The following is a 19,408-nucleotide window of genomic DNA, read 5'->3' as shown; positions in this document are numbered from 1 at the left end:
GAACCCCAAATTATTAAAATAAAACCCGTATCATAATTTTTTTTAGTTCAACAAACGTCAATTGGTTTTTGTTACTTCCTACCTAGAGATGTCTGTTTAATCGAGAATGGGACAAAAAAATTCCATTTAAATGAAAATTTCTTAGCTAAATGAGACCCGAGACTGAAATTATACTTCCATTTATTTTAATAAATATGTTAAAGATATTTTTTAAAGCCAACTTTAAACAGAAATTATGTTAATAAAACATTATATTATATTTTCAACTATGAAATATTATTGGGTTTATTAAGATATGTCACATTTTCCGATGGTTCCTTTGAAAATATTATATGAAATGAATAATTTTTAAAAAAAATATAGAGAAAAATTTTCCGCCTATCTGATCCTGATTAATCCTTCGTCACAAAAATAAATAGAAAATTTTACGAGAATAGAGATTATAATAAGCTGCATTACCCGTCTCGGTCTCGTAGAGACGACATCTCTAGTATCACCAAATCTAGCCCGTTGGATGATGATTTGAATCCTAGGGTGAGGATGAAGAGTTGATTTATGGCAAGTTAGTGTAGCATTTGGCACACCCTGCTGAGACATGTAAAGAGAGACTTGGTAGCCCCAAATTGGCGCGCAATTGAGGGAGCTACCGAACTTACCGGCCTTCCTGCAACAATGTCACTCCCTCATCTCATCGGATCCACATTCACTCCCTCTCTCTCTCTAAAGCACACACTCTTTACTTTCCCACATCACAATACTTTCTTTTCCTTCATTTTCTTCATTTCCCTTTTCACAATTTCTTCTGGGAAATGCCTTTTTTTCTGCATTTTTTCATGTTACGCTCCGACCCATCTTTGATTTCCTGCTTTTTTATGTGAATCTAGCCATGATTTTTGCCCATTGGGCCATTTTGGGTCATTCTAGCTTTGATCAAGACGCCATTTCTTTCAGCTGTTGTGTTTCTTTTATGGTGTATGAATTAGGCAGCTGAAGTGTTCGACGAAAGTCCCCAATCGTAAACAAGCTTCGGATTGCAGCATTTCAAATGGTTGGTGATCTTCTTCTCTCAAATATCTTGTTGTGTTCTTGCCGGTTTTATGTTTGGTGGATCACAGAAACACGTGATGTTTTTGCTTCAAATGTCTCTTAATTCATATCTGTTCATATCTCCAAATAGGCCTTGAAGATAATATAGATTACAAAAACTGTCTGTTTATGCAGTAATGGTAGTTGATTAATCTTTAATGTATTCTATGATACCATGAGATGTTAGAATGTAAATCTAAGGCATTTATTCCTTAATATCTGGATCTTTTAATCAAACGGTCGAAATTTCGCGCTCGTTGGTTGCTGCCTTCCTGTCATATAGATTTTCTAGTAAATATCTATCTTGGGTTGCTGCCTTTCATTGAATGTAATATAAAGAACTTGAGAACACTTGTGTGAGATCCCACATCGGTTGGGGAGGAGAACGAAACATTAAGGGTATGGAAACCTCTCTCTAGCAAACACGTTTTAAAAATCTTAAGGGGAAGCCCGAAAGGGAAAGCTCAAAGAGGACAATATTTGCTAGCGGTGGGCTTGTGCCGTTACAACTTGAGTTTGTGTTAATGTTCCTGTTCAGAAGTAATTTTGAACTATATTTCTTGTAAAAAAGTGAAAATGAGATGATTTCTGAAGCATGTTTTTGTTTTCTACACATGCAGGGTACACCAGTTAACATTATTGTAGGTTCTCATGTCTGGATTGAGGATCCAGAAGTTGCTTGGCTGGATGGATTGGTATCCAAGATTACAGGGCAGGAAGCCGAGATTGAAGCCAGCAATGGAAAGAAAGTAGGCGAAGATCTCGTCTTTTCGTTTTAAAGCTCGTGTCAATATCTGCTCTATACATCTCTCAAATAATGATTTGTGTGTCATGCTGTTTTGGAATTTCAGGTTGTTGCAAAATTATCCAAAATATATCCAAAAGATATGGAGGCTCCCGCTGGTGGCGTCGATGATATGACGAAGTTATCTTACCTGCACGAGCCGGGAGTTCTACAAAATTTAAAAAGTCGATATGAACTCAACGAAATCTATGTAAATTTTCACCCTTCATAATATAACTTTAGATTTGTTCATGAAAAAAATGAAATCATATAATATTCCTTGTTATTGCAGACATACACTGGCAATATTCTTATTGCAATTAATCCATTCCAAAGATTGCCTCATCTTTATGATGGTCACATGATGCATCAATACAAAGGAGCACCATTCGGAGAGCTGAGTCCTCATGTTTTTGCTGTTGCTGATGTTGCTTACAGGTTAAATTTCAACATGTTATTCTTGAAGAAATTTCACACACAAATGATTAACAGTTGTATTGTAACAGGGCAATGGTTATCGAGGGTAAAAGTAATTCAATTCTGGTCAGTGGTGAAAGTGGAGCAGGGAAAACTGAAACCACAAAGATGCTTATGCGGTACCTTGCATTTTTAGGTGGTCGGGCGGCCACTGAAGGACGAACAGTTGAGCAACAAGTTCTTGAGGTATGATAAATTAGAACTTTCATATCAAACCGCTATTTTCTCCTCTAGTACAGCTGGTGTGAGATCCCACATCGGTTGGGGAGAGAACAAAGCATTCTTTATAAGAGTGTGGAAACCTCTCCCTAGCTGACACGTTTTAAAAACTTTGAGGGGAAGCCTGAAAGGGAAAATCCAAAGAGGATAGTATCTGCTAGCAGTGGGCTTAAGCTGTTACAAATGGTATCAGAGCAGAACACCAAACGATGTGTCAGCGAGGAGGCTGAACCCAGAAGGAGGGGTGGATTGTGAAATCCCACATCGGTTGGGGAGGAGAACGAAACATTCTTCATAAGAGTGTGGAAACCTCTCCCTAGCAGACATGTTTTAAAAACCTTGAGGGAAAACCCGAAATGAAAAGCCCAAAGAGAACAATATCTGCAAGCGGTGGGCTTGGGCTGTTACACTTACCTAAGATTTTGATTTAAGTCTCATGGTTTTTTCTCCCCCTTGACTTTATTTGCAGTCAAATCCAGTGCTTGAAGCTTTTGGAAATGCTAAAACTGTCAGAAATAACAATTCCAGGTAAAATTCTTAGTGAGAGTTAACAAAAACTCATTTCTAGAAACCAATTCAAGTAACACAAATTTTCATTTCTCAAATTGTTGCTAAGAATCATTCTCTCCATACAGTCGCTTTGGTAAGTTTGTTGAAATCCAGTTTGACAAGCATGGAAGAATCTCAGGAGCAGCTATCCGAACTTACCTTCTTGAGAGATCTCGTGTTTGCCAAGTTTCCGATCCCGAGCGCAATTATCACTGCTTTTACCTCCTTTGTGCTGCACCTCAGGAGGTATTCACCAGTTTCTTTGACACCACTAACTGAGAGCTTTAGATTATTTAGAACACATAAACATGTGAATTGGCATAGTTGTGGCTTGTGAGTAAGGTTGTTTGTGATATAACAGGAAATTGAAAAGTACAAGCTGGGAAATCCTAAATCATTTCATTATCTTAATCAATCAAATTGCTATGAACTGGTTGATGTAAGTGATGCTCATGACTATCTTGCCACTAGAAGAGCTATGGATGTTGTTGGAATAAGTGCCAAGGAGCAGGTATGGTATCTGCTGAAACTTGTAACTAATGCAAAATTTGAGCATAGTTATTTATCTTCTTATGTCTTTCCTCTCTTCTCTCTTTTTCAGGAAGCAATTTTTAGAGTTGTTGCTGCAATTCTTCATCTCGGTAACATTGAATTTACGAAGGGCAAAGACGGCGACTCATCAGTTCCAAAAGACGACAAAGCGAAGTTTCATCTTAAAATGACTTCAGAGCTTCTCATGTACTCATCCTGCATTAGAATGTCACTTCATATGTTTACGTCTTTATATATTGTCGATATTCATCTAATTTCACTTGTTGTAGGTGTGATAATGCTGGCCTTGAAGATGCATTATGTAAGCGTGTCATGATCACCCCTGAAGAAGTGATCAAACGTAGCTTGGATCCTCAAAGTGCGGCTATTAGTCGGGATGGTTTGGCCAAAACGATATATTCTCGGCTATTCGACTGGTAAGATCCCAGCTATTGAAAGATATCATCCACTTTAATGGCTAATCGTTGAGCTCCACCCTGAAACTAAATGTATGTTTTCTTCCATATGTAGGCTGGTTGATAAAATTAATGTCTCAATTGGACAAGATCCTAATTCCAAGTCCTTGATCGGTGTCCTTGATATCTACGGTTTTGAAAGCTTCAAAGCTAACAGGTAAGGAATAATGATTGTACAGATGGATATTGGTTTAAGTGTTTGAATCAACCCGAATATCAATATTAGAGCCCGCTGGTTGATGGGGGTGAATGACATGCTGGGCCCCGAAGGAGGGTGGATTGTGAGACCCCACATCGGTTGGAAAGGAGAACAAAGCATCCTTTATAAGGGTGTGGAAACCTCTTCCTAGCATACGCGTTTTAAAAACCTTGAGGGGAAGCCCAAAGAGGACAATATCTATTGTAAATTGTCATGAAGATATATTGTCATAATTCTCATTTATCTGTCGTGGATGTAGGGGAATTTCTTCTCTCCGAACCACGTAAATCCTTGTCTCTGTGTTTACTTTCTGTTCGTGGGTATGTGAGTAAATTGATTTTACTTCTGCTTACGCTACAACAATATCTGCTAGCGATGGACTTGAGCTGTTTCATGACATGAGTTCTTATTCGAGTCCCATTATTAGCTTAGTTTTCTTCTTTTAATCTTAGTATCACCGTGAAATTTTATGCCACATTAAATGCCATCATTTGGCATGGATCAGGCCTCCTTCAACATATGGCTATATTACTTGTTGTTTATCATGGTCAAGCATTATTCCTTATATATGTGATTATGTTTTATTAAGGAAATTCTTGTAACTTAATTTCAGTATATCATGCTATGCAGTTTTGAGCAGTTCTGTATTAATTTCACAAATGAGAAGTTACAGCAACATTTCAATCAGGTGAATTCCAGATATCATTTCACCATTTCACCATTCGAATTCTTGTCTTCATTAGTTAATATACATTTTTTTCGGTGTCCGTCCAGCACGTTTTCAAAATGGAACAAGAAGAATACACGAAAGAAGAGATCGATTGGAGTTATATTGAGTTCGTTGACAACCAAGATGTGTTAGATCTCATTGAAAAGGTTAAACATGATTTTGATATATTCTTATACTCAATTATTGTTCATTCATATTATCATAATTTCTTCATCTTACAGAAACCTGGTGGAATAGTGGCTCTCCTTGATGAAGCTTGGTAATCTATTGTTATTCTAATTCTCCTCTAAAACATCACTTTTCATGGAGACTAACCATTTTCTTTCAGCATGTTTCCGAAATCGACACACGAAACATTTGCTAACAAGCTCTATCAGACTTTCAAAACACATAAGCGGTTCATAAAGCCTAAGCTTTCTCGAACGGATTTCACCATCGCTCATTATGCTGGAGAGGTAATATCAACCCCGAGGCATAATTTTGCTCGTGCCATGGAAGATTTTACGCTTACCATTAAAGTACTTGTTTTCAGGTCTTATATCAATCTGAACAGTTTTTGGACAAAAACAAGGATTATGTTGTTCCTGAATATCAGGATTTGTTGAGTGCCTCCAAATGTTCATTTGTTGCTGGCCTTTTTCCTCCACTAAAAGAAGAATCTGCAAAATCTTCCAAGTTTTCTTCAATCGGGTCTCGCTTTAAGGTAACTTTCTCTCGATCGTACGATATCGATGTATGAGGATATCCTTTGTTGAAGTACCTCAACCTTAAGGATTCTTTGTTGTACAGCTACAACTACAACAGTTAATGGAGACATTAAATTCCACAGAGCCTCACTACATCAGATGTGTAAAGCCAAACAACCTCTTAAAACCTGCCATTTTCGAGAATGTTAACATAATGCAACAACTGCGGTGTGGTGTGAGTACTACTCTTATTTTGTTCAGCTAGTAACTGGATTTGATCATCCTTCTCTACATAATTTCATGATGCTTTATAGGGTGTCTTGGAAGCAATCAGAATCAGTTGTGCAGGGTACCCTACTCGCCGTGCGTTCTTTGAGTTCATTAACCGATTCGGAATTTTAGCTGAAGAATCTTTGGAAGGAAAGTAAGTACTTTTAGTTTAGTAAACCTTAGAACCTAAAGGATTTAATATTCTGCATTCTGAAACCCCACCTTTTTCTTGAGCAGCTATGATGAGAAAAGTGTGTGCAAAAAGATACTAGAAAAGCAGGGACTTAAAGGGTTTCAGGTAAAGTGTGTGAAACAATGATTGAGTGGTTGTATGTGTTCAAAACATCTACGAACATCACGTCTTATTCTTAATGGAGTTAATGCCCGAGCGGGAAGTCATATACGGTGGACATGAGGCATATGTTTAAACTTGCATTTTGCAGATTGGTAAGACAAAAGTATTCCTTAGAGCTGGTCAGATGGCTGAATTAGATGCTCGGAGAGCTGAGGTGCTGAGTAATGCAGCAAAGACTATTCAACGGCGCACACGAACCCATATCGCTCGCAAACAGTTTATTGCATTACGAAAGGCGACTATACATGTGCAATCTAGGTGGAGAGGTAAGCCATTTGAGATAACTTTCCAGTATATAAGCTTCATGTTATGTTGGTTGCTATATTTTTTTTTTATTACATGCATCTGCCATGATTATAGGAAAACTGGCTTGCAAACATTTCAAGAATTTGAAGAGGGAGGCAGCTGCTGTGAAAATTCAGAAAAATGCTAGAAGATTTCATGCGAGATCAGCTTATAAGAAACTACAAAGCTCAGTGCTTATTGTGCAAACTGGTTTAAGAGCAATGGCAGCTCGGAATGAATTCCGATTTAGGAAACAAACAAAGGCGGCAATTATCATTCAGGTTCCATACTTATATTTGTTAGAAACCACGAATTTCCACAATGGTATGATATTGTCCACTTTGAGCATAAGCTCTCGTGGCTTTGCTTTTGGCTTCCCCAAAAGGTCTCGTACCAATGGAGATGTGCATTCCTTTCCTTGCTTATAAACTTATGATCAACTCCTTAATTAGCAATGTAGGACTCCTCTCCCAACAATTCTCAACAATCCTCCCCTCGGACAAAGTACGTCATAGAGCCTCCTCTGAGGTCTATGGAGCCCTCGAACAGCCTCCCCTTAATTGAGGCTCGACTCCTTCTCTGGAGTCCTCGAACAAAATACACTCTTTGTTCGACACTTGAGTCACTTATGACTACACCTTCGAGGCTTACAAGTTCTTTGTTCGACATTTGAGAATTCTATTGACATGACTAAGTTAAAGGCATAACTCTGATACCAAATATTAGGAATCACGAATCTCCACAATGGTATGATGTTGTCCACTTTGAGCATAAGCTCTCATGACTTTGCTTTTGGTTTCCCCAAAAGGCCTCATACCAATGGATATGTGCATTTCTTACTTATAAACCCATGATCAACCCCCTTAATTAACAACAATATTTTGGTTGATCCAAGCGATCTCTTTGTTGTTGTTAGATTAAATGTTCTTCCTGTTGATATGTAAAATTGCAGGCTCGATGGCGTTGCCATAAAGCTGCCTCGTACTATAAGAAACTTCAGAGAGGGTCAATAGTTGCACAATGTAGATGGAGAGGAAAAACTGCAAGAAAGGAACTTAGAAAACTCAAATTGGTGAGCATTCATCGATTCATTTTCTTGTATAGTTGAAACTTTTCAGTTTAAAATATCCCCCCGATGAATATGAACACGAGACACTTCCTGTAACATCTCAAGCTCACAACTAGTAGATATTGTCCTCTTTGGACTTTCCTTTTCGAGCTTCTCCTCAAGGTTTTTAAAACGTGTCTGCCAGATGGAGGTTTCCATATCCTTATAAAGAATACTTCATTCTCCTTCCCAACCGACGTGGGATCTCACATCCTTAAAAATTTCAAACCTTGTTCTCTGTTTCTATATTTGGCAACTGATTTTTTTTTTTTTTTTTTTTTTTCAGGCTGCAAGGGAGACTGGTGCACTTAAAGAAGCAAAGGATAAGTTGGAAAAGAAAGTGGAAGAACTTACTTGGCGCATACAATTAGAAAAACGTCTAAGGGTAATTTTATACTGTTTTGATATTAAATTTGATAATATATGTCACAGATTATGTTTTATATTAGAACTATGAGAATAACACCCTAAGAAGCCATTCAGTCAATGCCTTCAATTTGAAATAATCAATTACTTGTTGTCTTTATCATCCATTTTGGTTGACCCCAGAAACTGAAGTTGAGTTAAGATAAATATTTTGCCTGCAAACCTTTGAATCATCTATGCAGACGGATCTGGAAGAGGCAAAAGCGCAGGAGATAGCGAAATTCCAAAATATCGTGCAAGAACTGCAGGCGAAAGTTGACGAAACAAACGCGTTGCTTGTAAAGGAGCGAGAGGTCGTGAAGAAGGCCACTGAAGAAGCACCTCCTGTTGTACAAGAAACCCAAGTTCTGGTTGAAGATACTAAGAAAATTGATGATTTGACAGAAGAAGTAGAAAGCTTAAAGGTAGTAATGATTTGGTTCATCATATAAGCTGAATTTAGCTAACTCATTTTTTGTTGTTAGCTTGTGTTCATGGTTTCTACACTGATTAATACCTTTACTTTACGACGTCTCAGACCTCGCTGGAGACGGAGAAGAACAGAGCTGATGAATATGAGAAAAAATATGGGGAAGTAGAACAGTCTAGAGAAGAACAACGCAAAAAGTTAGAAGACACAGAGAAAAAAGCTCATCAGCTCCAGGAATCATTGACCAGGTAATATCATTATTTTGAGAATGGATAGAGAAGTTCATGCTTTTGAACCCGAACGCATAACGATCCTCCACTTCAGCTACGTTATACTCGAGAAAGAGCTACTAATTTGACTTTGATGAATTGATTAACTGAACACTCTCTTGATTAGGCTAGAAGAGAAGCTTTCCAATTTGGAATCAGAGAATCAAGTTTTACGTCAACAAGCCGTGTCTATGGCACCTAATAAAATCCTCTCGGGACGATCTAGATCGATTCTTCAGGTATCATGAGATATTGGCATTGTAGGAAAGATTAATGCCTCAATATTTATATGTGAAATTTTTATGACAAAATAACAGAGAGGTGCTGAAAGTGGTCATTATGGAGGGGAAGGGAGGACGCCTTTGGTTAGTAAAGCTTTTCATGAACATAGAATTTGTTTGAAGGAATCAATAAAAACTCATTTTTCTCATTTATTATGACTGAATCAGGATCTTCACAGCCCTTCTATTAACCAAAGGGAATCAGAAGTAGAGGACAAACCTCAAAAATCTCTTAATGAGAAACAGCAAGAGAATCAAGAACTGCTCATTAGATGTATTGCACAGCACCTTGGCTTTGCAGCCAACAGGCCAATAGCTGCTTGTATCATCTACAAATGCCTGCTTCAATGGAGGTCGTTCGAAGTCGAACGCACCAGTGTATTCGATAGGATAATTCAAACCATTGGCCATGCCATTGAGGTTCATACTGATTAACCTTATTTCCATCTCTTTCTAACATTTAGAGCCATTGCTAAAATGAATATACACAGACTCAGGATAACAACGACGTCTTGGCCTATTGGTTGTCCAACGCTTCAACGCTTCTCTTACTGCTTCAGCGCACTTTGAAAGCAAGTGGCGCTGCTGGAATGGCTCCACAACGTCGCCGATCCTCATCAGCCACACTATTCGGGAGGATGACTCAAGTAAATGCATAAGAACAAAAAATTCTTGTTTATAAACTAGTATCATACTTGAATTCATTCGATGTCGATTTTTATCCTTCTCTAGAGTTTTCGAGGAGCTCCACAAGGAGTTAGTCTATCCTTAATCAATGGTGGAACTAGTGGTGGAGTGGACTCGTTACGACAAGTCGAAGCGAAGTACCCTGCTTTGTTGTTCAAGCAGCAGCTGACAGCCTATGTAGAGAAAATTTATGGAATGATAAGAGACAATTTGAAGAAAGAAATTTCTCCATTGCTAGGATTGTGCATCCAGGTATGTGTAGTTAGCTGGTTAACTTCATTGGTTTCGTTTCTTCCAAATTACTAAGTTTTGTTCTTGTAATATGAAAAGGCACCAAGAACATCAAGGGCAAGTTTGGTTAAGGGATCTTCTCGTTCGGTTGCCACCACGGAGGCGCAACGTGCCTTAATCGCTCACTGGCAAGGAATCGTGAAGAGCCTCGGGAACTTCTTGAACACCTTAAAAGCAAATCATGTATGCAAAACCTTTTTGATTGTTTTGAAACAATTTTCTTTTTCTGATTCATTCATGTGTTTCATGTCATTGTAGGTACCTCCATTTTTGGTGCGTAAAGTCTTCATACAAATATTTTCTTTCATCAACGTTCAACTATTTAACAGGTGTTGAGCTCTTCCATTTCTTGTACCTGAAGTACTTAACTAAGAACTTTTCTCAGTCGGTTACTTTTTCGACAGTCTTCTATTACGACGAGAGTGTTGCTCGTTTAGCAACGGTGAATACGTCAAAGCTGGACTGTCTGAATTAGAGCATTGGTGTTATAAAGCTACTGATGAGGTACCTTGAGTATGCTGCTTTACCTTGTTTGTTTTGTTAAACACAGTTACTAAATGATAAAATGAAACTACAGTATGCAGGTTCTGCTTGGGACGAGCTAAAGCATATACGACAAGCGATCGGGTTTCTGGTATCTCTATTATTTTACTATGTTCAACTCTTTACACGAAATTTTTTTGAATTAGAAAACAGGAAACGGGGGTGAATTCTTGTTTTTGTAATGTAATAGGTTATTCATCAGAAGCCAAAGAAGACGTTAGACGAAATAAGTCACGATCTATGCCCCGTAAGTGACGGCTAAGCATTTTGTATTCACTGCTTATACACGAGTACTGTTTTTTGCAGTTATTCGCCGTTTCCTCGGAATTCACGAAACCAAATTCTTCGCTTGCAGGTACTAAGTATACAGCAGCTGTATCGTATCAGTACGATGTACTGGGACGATAAGTATGGTACTCATAGTGTGTCCCCTGATGTAAGATCTTACATATTCTACCATTTTTTGTATTAAGCACCCTTGTTTATGTTCATTTTTTTTTCAAAAGTGCATAGATCTTTATTGTTTGAATGTTCTCCTAGGTTATATCCAATATGAGGGTGTTAATGACTGAAGATTCGAACCATGCAATTAGTAATTCATTTCTATTGGACGACGATTCGAGGTTAGTATCAACAATATTGTCACTAATCTTGTTAGAAACCACGACCCTCTACAATGGTGCGATATTATCCGCTTTGAGCATAAGCTCTCTTTGTTTTGCTTTTGGTTTTTCCAAAAGTCCTCATACGAATTGTGAGATTCCCCATCGGTTGGGGAGGAGAACGAAGCATTCTTTATAAGGGTGTGGAAACTTCTCCCTAGCAAACGCATTTTAAGAACCTTGAGGGGAAGCCCAAAGAGGGCAATATCTGCTATAGCGGTGGGCTTGGGCTATTACAAACTGTATCAAAGTCAAGACATCAGGCGATGTGCAGCGAGGAGGTTGATCCCCAAAGGGGGATGGACATGAGGCGGTGTGCTAGCAAGGATGCTAGGCCTCGAAGGGGTGGATTTGGGGGTCCAACATCGATTGGAGAAGGGAACGAGTGTCAGCGAGGATGTTGGGTCCTGAAGGGGGGTGGGTTGTGAGATTCCCCATCGGTTGGGGAGGAGAACGAAGCATTCTTTATAAGAGTGTGGAAACCTCTCCCTAGCAGACACGTTTTAAAAACCTCGGAAGCCCAAAGAGGACAATATCTACTGTAGCGGTGGGTTTGGGCACTTAATCCTCAACAAATCTATCTTTCGAATGTTCTTTCTTTTCGCAAACACAACAAAAACAACCTTAACATGTTTGTTGCTTGCTTGTACTACAGTATTCCATTCTCAGTTGATGATTTATCAAAGTCTATGGAACAAATAGACATCGGAGACATCGAACCACCGCCACTGATTCGGGAGAACTCAGGCTTTAGTTTCTTGTTACCTCGAACAGACTAACAGACGAATCTCCGGTTTCTTCATGTCGGAGCATAAACTATCAAGATTCAAACTGAATTGGAACCCCCCGCAGGCTTATGTCCTCAAAGGGTTCCTCAGATTCAAACATTCCCTGCAGTTTGAGGTGAAATGGAGGCAACTCTGCCTCCAAATTATGGCTTAGAAATTGCTTGAAATCACTTGCTAGCATTCATTGTAGCCCAGCTTTGTTTACAGAGTTTTTAGAGTTCTTGAGACAGCCAGTGAAGTAGAAGGCATCATCCTGTCATAGATCTCTTAGTTGTATTTTCCCTGAGATTGTTTCCATTACCTTTATATATAACAATAAGTCATCAGTTCAGAATAATGTTTTGATTCAAATTGTTTTGTCAACCTTAATTACCACAAAATATATATATATATATATATATATATATATATATATATATATATATATATATATATATATTCATTTTTATCGACCTCCCGCCATAGAGAAGGGGTTTCGAGACTACATAAAAGACATGTTTGAGAGTGATTTTGGCTATTTGACCAAACACCCTGATTTGATCCACACGGAGACTTTTTTATTAACATTTTTCCATGCGTTCAACGTCAACATAAGGCTTAAGTTGACTAATTTGAAGATTTATTGAAAGTATATGGAATGGAAACGTTTGATACTGCATGAACTTGAATAAAATAAAATGAAATTCAAAGTAGGGTATGTACATTGGTTGGATTGGGGTGTGTCGTCGCATTGTTCAAAAGAAATTTATTTATCCACGATACATAAACATTCCATACAATTTTAAAAACCTAGGAACATGAACGTGGAAAAAGAAGAACTCGAACTTCAAAAACCCTAATGTGTTGGGCTGTTGAACTCGGGTCGATATTCTTGGCCTTGAAACATGAAAAGGTGTCGTTGGCCCGCTACTAAGTTAGCGAGTGTTGAGCCTGAAATTTTTTTAATGCCTGAGTTGAACCCAAGACTATCTGTTCGTTAAGCTTGGGTGAAACTAAGTGGAGGTCCGAACCGATTGATGTTGAAGAATCAGCAGATGAGTTGTGGTTAGGGGTGAAATGTCACTCGAACCTAGAGCTAGCTAGTTCTCCCCGAAATGCGTTGAGGCGCAGCAGTTGACTAGACACCTAGGGGTAAAGCACTGTTTCAATGCGGGGCGCAAGAGTGGTACCAAATCGAGGCAAACTCAGAATACTAGATATGATCTTAAAATAACAAGGGTCAAAGTCGGCCAGTGAAACAATAGGGGATAACTTCATCGTCAAGAGGAAAACAGCCCGAATCACCAGCTAAGGCCACTAAATGACCGCTCAGTGATAAAGGAGGTAGGGGTGCAGAGACAACCAGGAGATTTGCCTAGAAGCAGCCACCCTTGAAAGAGTGCGTAATATCACTGATCAAGCGCTCTTGCACCGAAAATGAACAGGGCTTCTTTTTCTTTTTTTAACGTAATCAAGTTGGGTCGAGTTGACCTAATCCTCTCAACCTAAATTGGATCGAGTCCTGAAAACACAACCTAACCCAACCCAAAATGCTATATAACCCAGCTCAACCCTTATAATTTGGGTTGGGTCGATTCAAGTACTCGGATTCTCGTGTTCAATATATACCCCTAATTCAAAGTACACGAACCGAAATGTAATTTAAACCAAAACAAAAATAAAACCGATAAAGTAGACTTTCAAGTCAAATTTGGAGTTTGAATACATATTGAAATTTTCAAAATGTTTTCATCATATATTTACTACTCACATCTATGGCCATAGTTGTTTGAAATTCATGTGGTTTACTAATACTATTCAAATTTAAAATCAACATCAATCACAATCATTTATCTATCAACATAATCTTTTCCAAAGAAAAATAAACAAATTCATAAACGACAAAAATAAACTTCTTTCATCAAACAATTCAATTTTCTACCTTAACTTTCAATTATTAATTTCCATAGAGGAAAAAGTTGTGGATGCTTTTGAACCGAACCCATCGACTATGATCGAAGTTTGGGGCAGTAAGTACTAGAGGCCATGGTCCGAAAGAAGAGGAGCATGAATGAACCGAGATGATATGCACTTGTCTTTTCGGTCACTCGATCATAAAAACTCAAACGTGTTTGACTTGGGGTACTTCTTTGTCGGGTAATCCAATGTAAATCATTCCCGTTTAAGGAATTGATATAAAGTATTAATATAGCTAAACGGTAGAAAATATTCAATTTTTTTAATCTTATTCAGTAATGAGATGATATGCCCTAAACTTTACAAAGTTTCATTAGCAGTCGAGCCGTTTCGATGCTATCTCTTTGCTTTCCTCTCCACTCCTTTACAGTCGAGCCGTTTCGCGCCTCTTCTCGTTTTCGTTGCTTTGCCCCTCTCCTGTAAACTCCTTCAATCAGTCAAAGGGTTTCGGTTCAGGTTCCGGAGCTCAGCTGCTTTACCAAGTGAAAGAAGAATCGGCCAAGCCAGTTTATCCTCTTCAATAAGAGAATAGAGTATAAGGTTCGAGAGCCCAACTGCTTTACCTCGTGAATAAATAGGTTCACAAGGGAAGGAGAAAAAGAAGGAGATAATATGAGAGAATGAATAAAGACTCTTTCAAGTTAACAAAATAATGTATTTTTTAAATTAATAATTTATTTAAATTGAATAAAAGAAACTCGTGAATCAACTCAAATTTTCGGATCATCGAGATTTTTGAACACCCTTGCCTTCAACTATAAATTTAGTTTTTAAAGATAAAAGAGGGTTCGAGAAGTAGAGTGGTTCCAACCTCTGACTTCTCGATTGAAAGTACACATCAACTACTATCGAGCTAACGAATGGAACGAGAGAAAAAAAATAGTTAGTTTTGAGGAAAGGGAGGGGAAAGTAGGAGTGGGTAATATAAACAATATCTAAGGAAAAAGAAAGCAAATGGAAAAATATTTGGTGAGCTATACTCGAGCTCGATAGTTTCCACCACTTATCTAGAGCTGAGCCTCGAGATTTGAATATATGTATTAACGTGCTAATGTGGACATATCTCGTTGGCATTTGATATCATGTTCCTTTCTTAGATTCAAAAATTCCACTTCAAATTCTGTCTTTATCCCCACAGACCAACAAACACGAGTCATCCTAACATGTTTTGTCCTCACTCACATGTCTTCTAAAGAAATTTTTAAGAGGTCACCGAACATAGAATTGCTCGAAGTAAAAGACGCTCAACTATGAAGTTTCTACGATTGAGCCACTAAAAAAGAAGAGATATCATAATGGTATAAGTAATAACTTTCAATTCTTTTAAGTTTTTCCCGTCATCTTATTCACGAAAGGTAAAACAAAATGAAATTTATATTAATTATCTCTAAAATATTAAATACAAAATTCACTTTCATCTCCATACATCAACATAAGAAGCTTGAAACCCATATAAAGAATCTTTCATTTCACCGACCCCGATCGGATCGTAAGCATCACTGGAAACCAAACCATAACAATCCTTCGAGTCAAAAGAAGTCACAGTAGACGATGGGGGATAAAAAGCATGGTTGAATTCTTGAGGTGATCGATCAAAAGCATCATCGGCCGAGTGCTGGCCGGTGAGCTTCTGAACTATGGCTCGAAACTCAGACTCGTTGTTGGCCTTCACCATCATGGGACTTGAAATGTACTTCACTTTGATGGGTTTGTTCGCCATTGTTGCTCGGTAATTCGAAGCTTCGAGTTTGTCGTGACGAAGATGATTAGGAAGGCTTCTAAGATTCTCCATGAAAGAGAGAGGAAAAAAGATGGGTGTTTGTGAAGGAGGAGGAGATAGGTGTTTTTGTAGGGTTTTGATGTGAGCTTCGTAGAAGGAGAGATGTTTGAAAAACATTGGTGGCTCAAGAAAAAACATAGAATGTGTACTTGTCCAATGTTTCCATGTGTACGATTTTCAACCTATTATTACTTTTCTAACATGGCTGCCCGTCTTTCCTTAACTTTTCCAGTTGGGAGCAACGAGAAAGACATATTGTGAGACCCTACATTGGTTGGAGAGAGTAACGAAACATTTCTTATAAAGGTTTGGAAACCAGGTTGATGGTGATATGTAACGGGCCAAAACGAACAATATCTGCTGGTAGTGGGTTTAGGCTGTTACAAATGGTATCAAAGTCAAACACGGGTCAGTGTGCTACGAGAACGATGGTCCCCAAGAGAGGTGGGGTCAAAACGAACAATATCTGCTAGTAGTGGGTTTTGGTTGTTACAAATGGTATCAAAGTCAAACATCGGTCAGTGTGCTATGAGAACGATGGCCCCCAAGAGAGGTGGGGCCAAAACGAACAATATCTCATAGTAGTGGGTTTTGGTTGTTACAAATGGTATTAAAGTCAAACACTGATTGGTGTGCTACGAGAACGTTGGCCCCCAAGAGAGGTGGATTGTGAGATCCCACATCGGTTGGATAGGGGAACGAAGAATTCCTTATAAGGGTGTGGAACCATAAAGTTGACGGCGATAGGTAACGGGGCAAAGTGGACAATATCTACTAGTAGTGGGCTTTGGCTATTACACATGTAGACTCACGAAGCTGAACAACACATTCGATGTCAACGATTCTAATCCGATAAAGGTGTTTTATTTTCCACGAAAGTGACCTACCTTCTCCCACCTTCCATATCTATAAGCAAGAATACAGTGATTATATCACGATCCACCAAAACAGATAGAATAACCCTATTTTTAACTCAATTCGTGAATCAATAAATTCTACACGGTCATCTTTCTAAAACAACAAGCGAGAAACCTGCTCGAAGTTGTCGTGCTAGTCATACTAGTCTTCGAACATACCACGTTTTACTTGGAAGGATAAGTTTCGATATATAGACCCAATAATATAATACGAGCACACTATTTCCGTTAGACCGATTGTTCAACTTTGATAACTAGCCACCTAAGCAATGAAGTAACATGCAAAATTTTCAATTTAAAGACTATCAATTTTCTATATGATTCCTTTTTCTTTTTCCAATTTATAATTATTAAATAATAAATAAACATTGACCAATAAACATTTAACACCTAATATTTATATTATTTCCAATAAAAGAAAAATAATAATAAATCTATGTCTTTAAGGATTTGATATATTCTTTTGACAAATTAAAAAACATGTGGCCATGAAAATCTATTATTTTAAGGTTTTTTTTACATAAAATTCCACAAAACATTTATTATTATTATTTTTTTAATCTTGTTTTGTCCAACTTAATCTTTACAACGTTTGACTAAAATTGGAGTAATTTTGGATTTTATATATCACCAAAAAAATGTTAAAAGATTAAAAAGAAAAATATATATATATATATATATATATATATATATATATATATTACGGAGCTCTCGTGGCAACCACGGACTCTTTTTCTTACTGATAAGGGTTACGAGAAGAGGGAAAGGAAGAAGACGAAGACAGAGTCCATTCCCGCTTGGCTTAGAAAAGGTACAATTGTTGGGAAGGGTAGATGAGAAGAAAGAGAACCTGGCTGGATTCGGGCTGGTCTCGTGGCGCCCATTCCTAAGCAGTTCCGAAAAGGTTCGTTCATGCTGTAGGGAGCACCCACATTGAGTGATCGGACCGCTAGTTCACGCAAATACTATATAGGATCGTTCCCGAATGAATTTAGTTTTGAACTTTCTCTCGGTTCATAAAAATACTCCTAAATTTTGTACTTTGTTTTAAAATATTTTTTTAACTTTTAAGAATATTTTTATCGTTAATTTTTTATAAAAATCGTTAATACTGTTAACGTTAGTATATGGAAGAAACCATTAAGATGACGTTCACGCATGAACTTTTAAAAGTAAAATTAATACACATAAACTAAAAAAAAAGTTTAAAAAAAAAGTTTGGAGGTGATTTATGAGCGGTCTTTCTTGTGTATTTTTTTTTATTAATGTTATTTTTAAAATTGTGTATTTTTTTTATTAATGTTATTTTTAAAATTGTATATATATTTTTTAAAGTTTAAAGGTATTTTTGAAACTTTTTTTTCAAGTCACTTGAACCCGCTTGGATCAAATCTAGACAAATCGAAGCGGGACGAAGGGTAATGACACGAAATGCACGACGCGACGGAAAAATATGGGTACGTATATTTTCAGACAAACCCGTTACACTAAGATCCACATAAACACGTATGGGTTCAATATTATTGAAAATTTTGAAAGCTTAAGGATATTTTTTATACAAATCACAAAGTTTATGGGTATTTTGAATATGTATATTACCATATTGATAGGGTCGTAATAAAACTATATATCGATTCACTTAGAAAGATATTGACATAGGTAGATACTCGATAATATATGGACAGTGATGATTGAAATGGTTATAAATGCATATATTTTTAGAGGTCTTTCGACGGAGTATCTCGAGCATGTTTTATTTATTTTCGAAGTATTCTTGTACTTAAGTAATGGTTACGATGGGTACGTGTGAAAAAAGTTTGATCAATATAAGAGCTAAAAATGACTGTGTGTAAACATAATTTACTAACGACCGGTACGTGTAGAGAGAACCAGAATCACTAAATTGGAAGCTCGAGATCATATAGGTTTTAGAATTTGACCTAAAAAAACATAAGTAAAATATATTTCACCACGACCTTTCACTGACCTGTTCCATGTCATATTCGCACTTCTTTCAATGTTCCTTCTTTTGACATGATTGAGTTTAAAAATAATCGGTAAACAGTCTATTTATAGAGTCGTAAGTACTTAAACGTAAAATTATAGGTTTTTGATACTTTGCACTTAATGGGTCTTGACCGAACATTTGTACTTATCTTGAAACATAGCGTACATACATCTAGGCTTAACGGTCTAGGTATGCAAATAGCTGAAATTCTGTCAAACTAGCTAAGCTATCCACGTGGGTCAGCCATAAATGACTTCATCAATACTAGAGGTAGCTGATAAACGTCTTGTAATAGTTCAAGTTTATCGCTAGTAGATATTGTTCGCTTTAGTTCATTGTGTATCGTCGTCAACTTCACAGTTTTAAAACACGTTGACTAGGGAGAGGTTTTCACACCCTTATAAGGAATGTTTCGTTCCCTTCTCCAACCAATGTGGGATCTCACACGTCTTGAGTCTCATCATAGTAGCATCATAACATAGTGCCTGCCTACTAAGATACATACGTGGGTTAGCGGTAAATGACTCTAGCACTACTAAAAAAGATTAATGACCCTCTAGATTATTGACCTAGTAAACGTGGGGGAGTGACCATGTGCCTATACGAACTAGAATATGTATGTGCACTAACCGTAGG

General features: G+C 37.6%; 1 protein-coding gene across 2 annotated transcripts; it reads left to right on the top strand.

Moving 5' to 3' along the window:
• The first annotated feature begins 528 nt into the window (after positions 1–528).
• On the top strand, positions 529–12,483 carry LOC111798068 (myosin-11). Of its 2 annotated transcripts, XM_023681023.2 has the most exons (38): positions 529–1,048; positions 1,707–1,835; positions 1,938–2,081; positions 2,163–2,308; positions 2,377–2,533; positions 3,036–3,094; positions 3,202–3,361; positions 3,477–3,626; positions 3,717–3,853; positions 3,937–4,083; positions 4,178–4,279; positions 4,952–5,009; positions 5,096–5,197; positions 5,273–5,310; positions 5,380–5,506; positions 5,584–5,754; positions 5,841–5,972; positions 6,052–6,161; positions 6,245–6,305; positions 6,451–6,628; positions 6,723–6,928; positions 7,600–7,719; positions 8,042–8,140; positions 8,364–8,585; positions 8,699–8,838; positions 8,987–9,098; positions 9,177–9,224; positions 9,309–9,560; positions 9,632–9,787; positions 9,873–10,079; positions 10,158–10,301; positions 10,377–10,447; positions 10,523–10,622; positions 10,696–10,752; positions 10,852–10,908; positions 11,017–11,097; positions 11,202–11,284; positions 11,979–12,483. In XM_023681023.2, exons 1-38 carry the CDS (start codon positions 1,046–1,048, stop codon positions 12,100–12,102), a joined length of 4,590 nt encoding a protein of 1,529 aa, XP_023536791.1. In that variant the 5' UTR covers positions 529–1,045; the 3' UTR covers positions 12,103–12,483. The 2 variants fall into 2 exon arrangements, with proteins under 2 accessions (XP_023536791.1, XP_023536790.1); XM_023681022.2 differs by lacking the exon at positions 529–1,048 and having other exon boundaries at positions 1,668–1,835.
• Positions 12,484–19,408: the final 6,925 nt, after the last annotated feature.

This window comes from Cucurbita pepo, chromosome 7 (genome assembly GCF_057944985.1).
Source record: "Cucurbita pepo subsp. pepo isolate OVF chromosome 7, ASM5794498v1, whole genome shotgun sequence".
Taxonomy (NCBI): domain Eukaryota; kingdom Viridiplantae; phylum Streptophyta; class Magnoliopsida; order Cucurbitales; family Cucurbitaceae; genus Cucurbita; species Cucurbita pepo.
The sequence above is the reverse complement of the archived record's forward strand: the minus strand, read 5'-3'. Positions and strand labels throughout refer to the sequence as shown.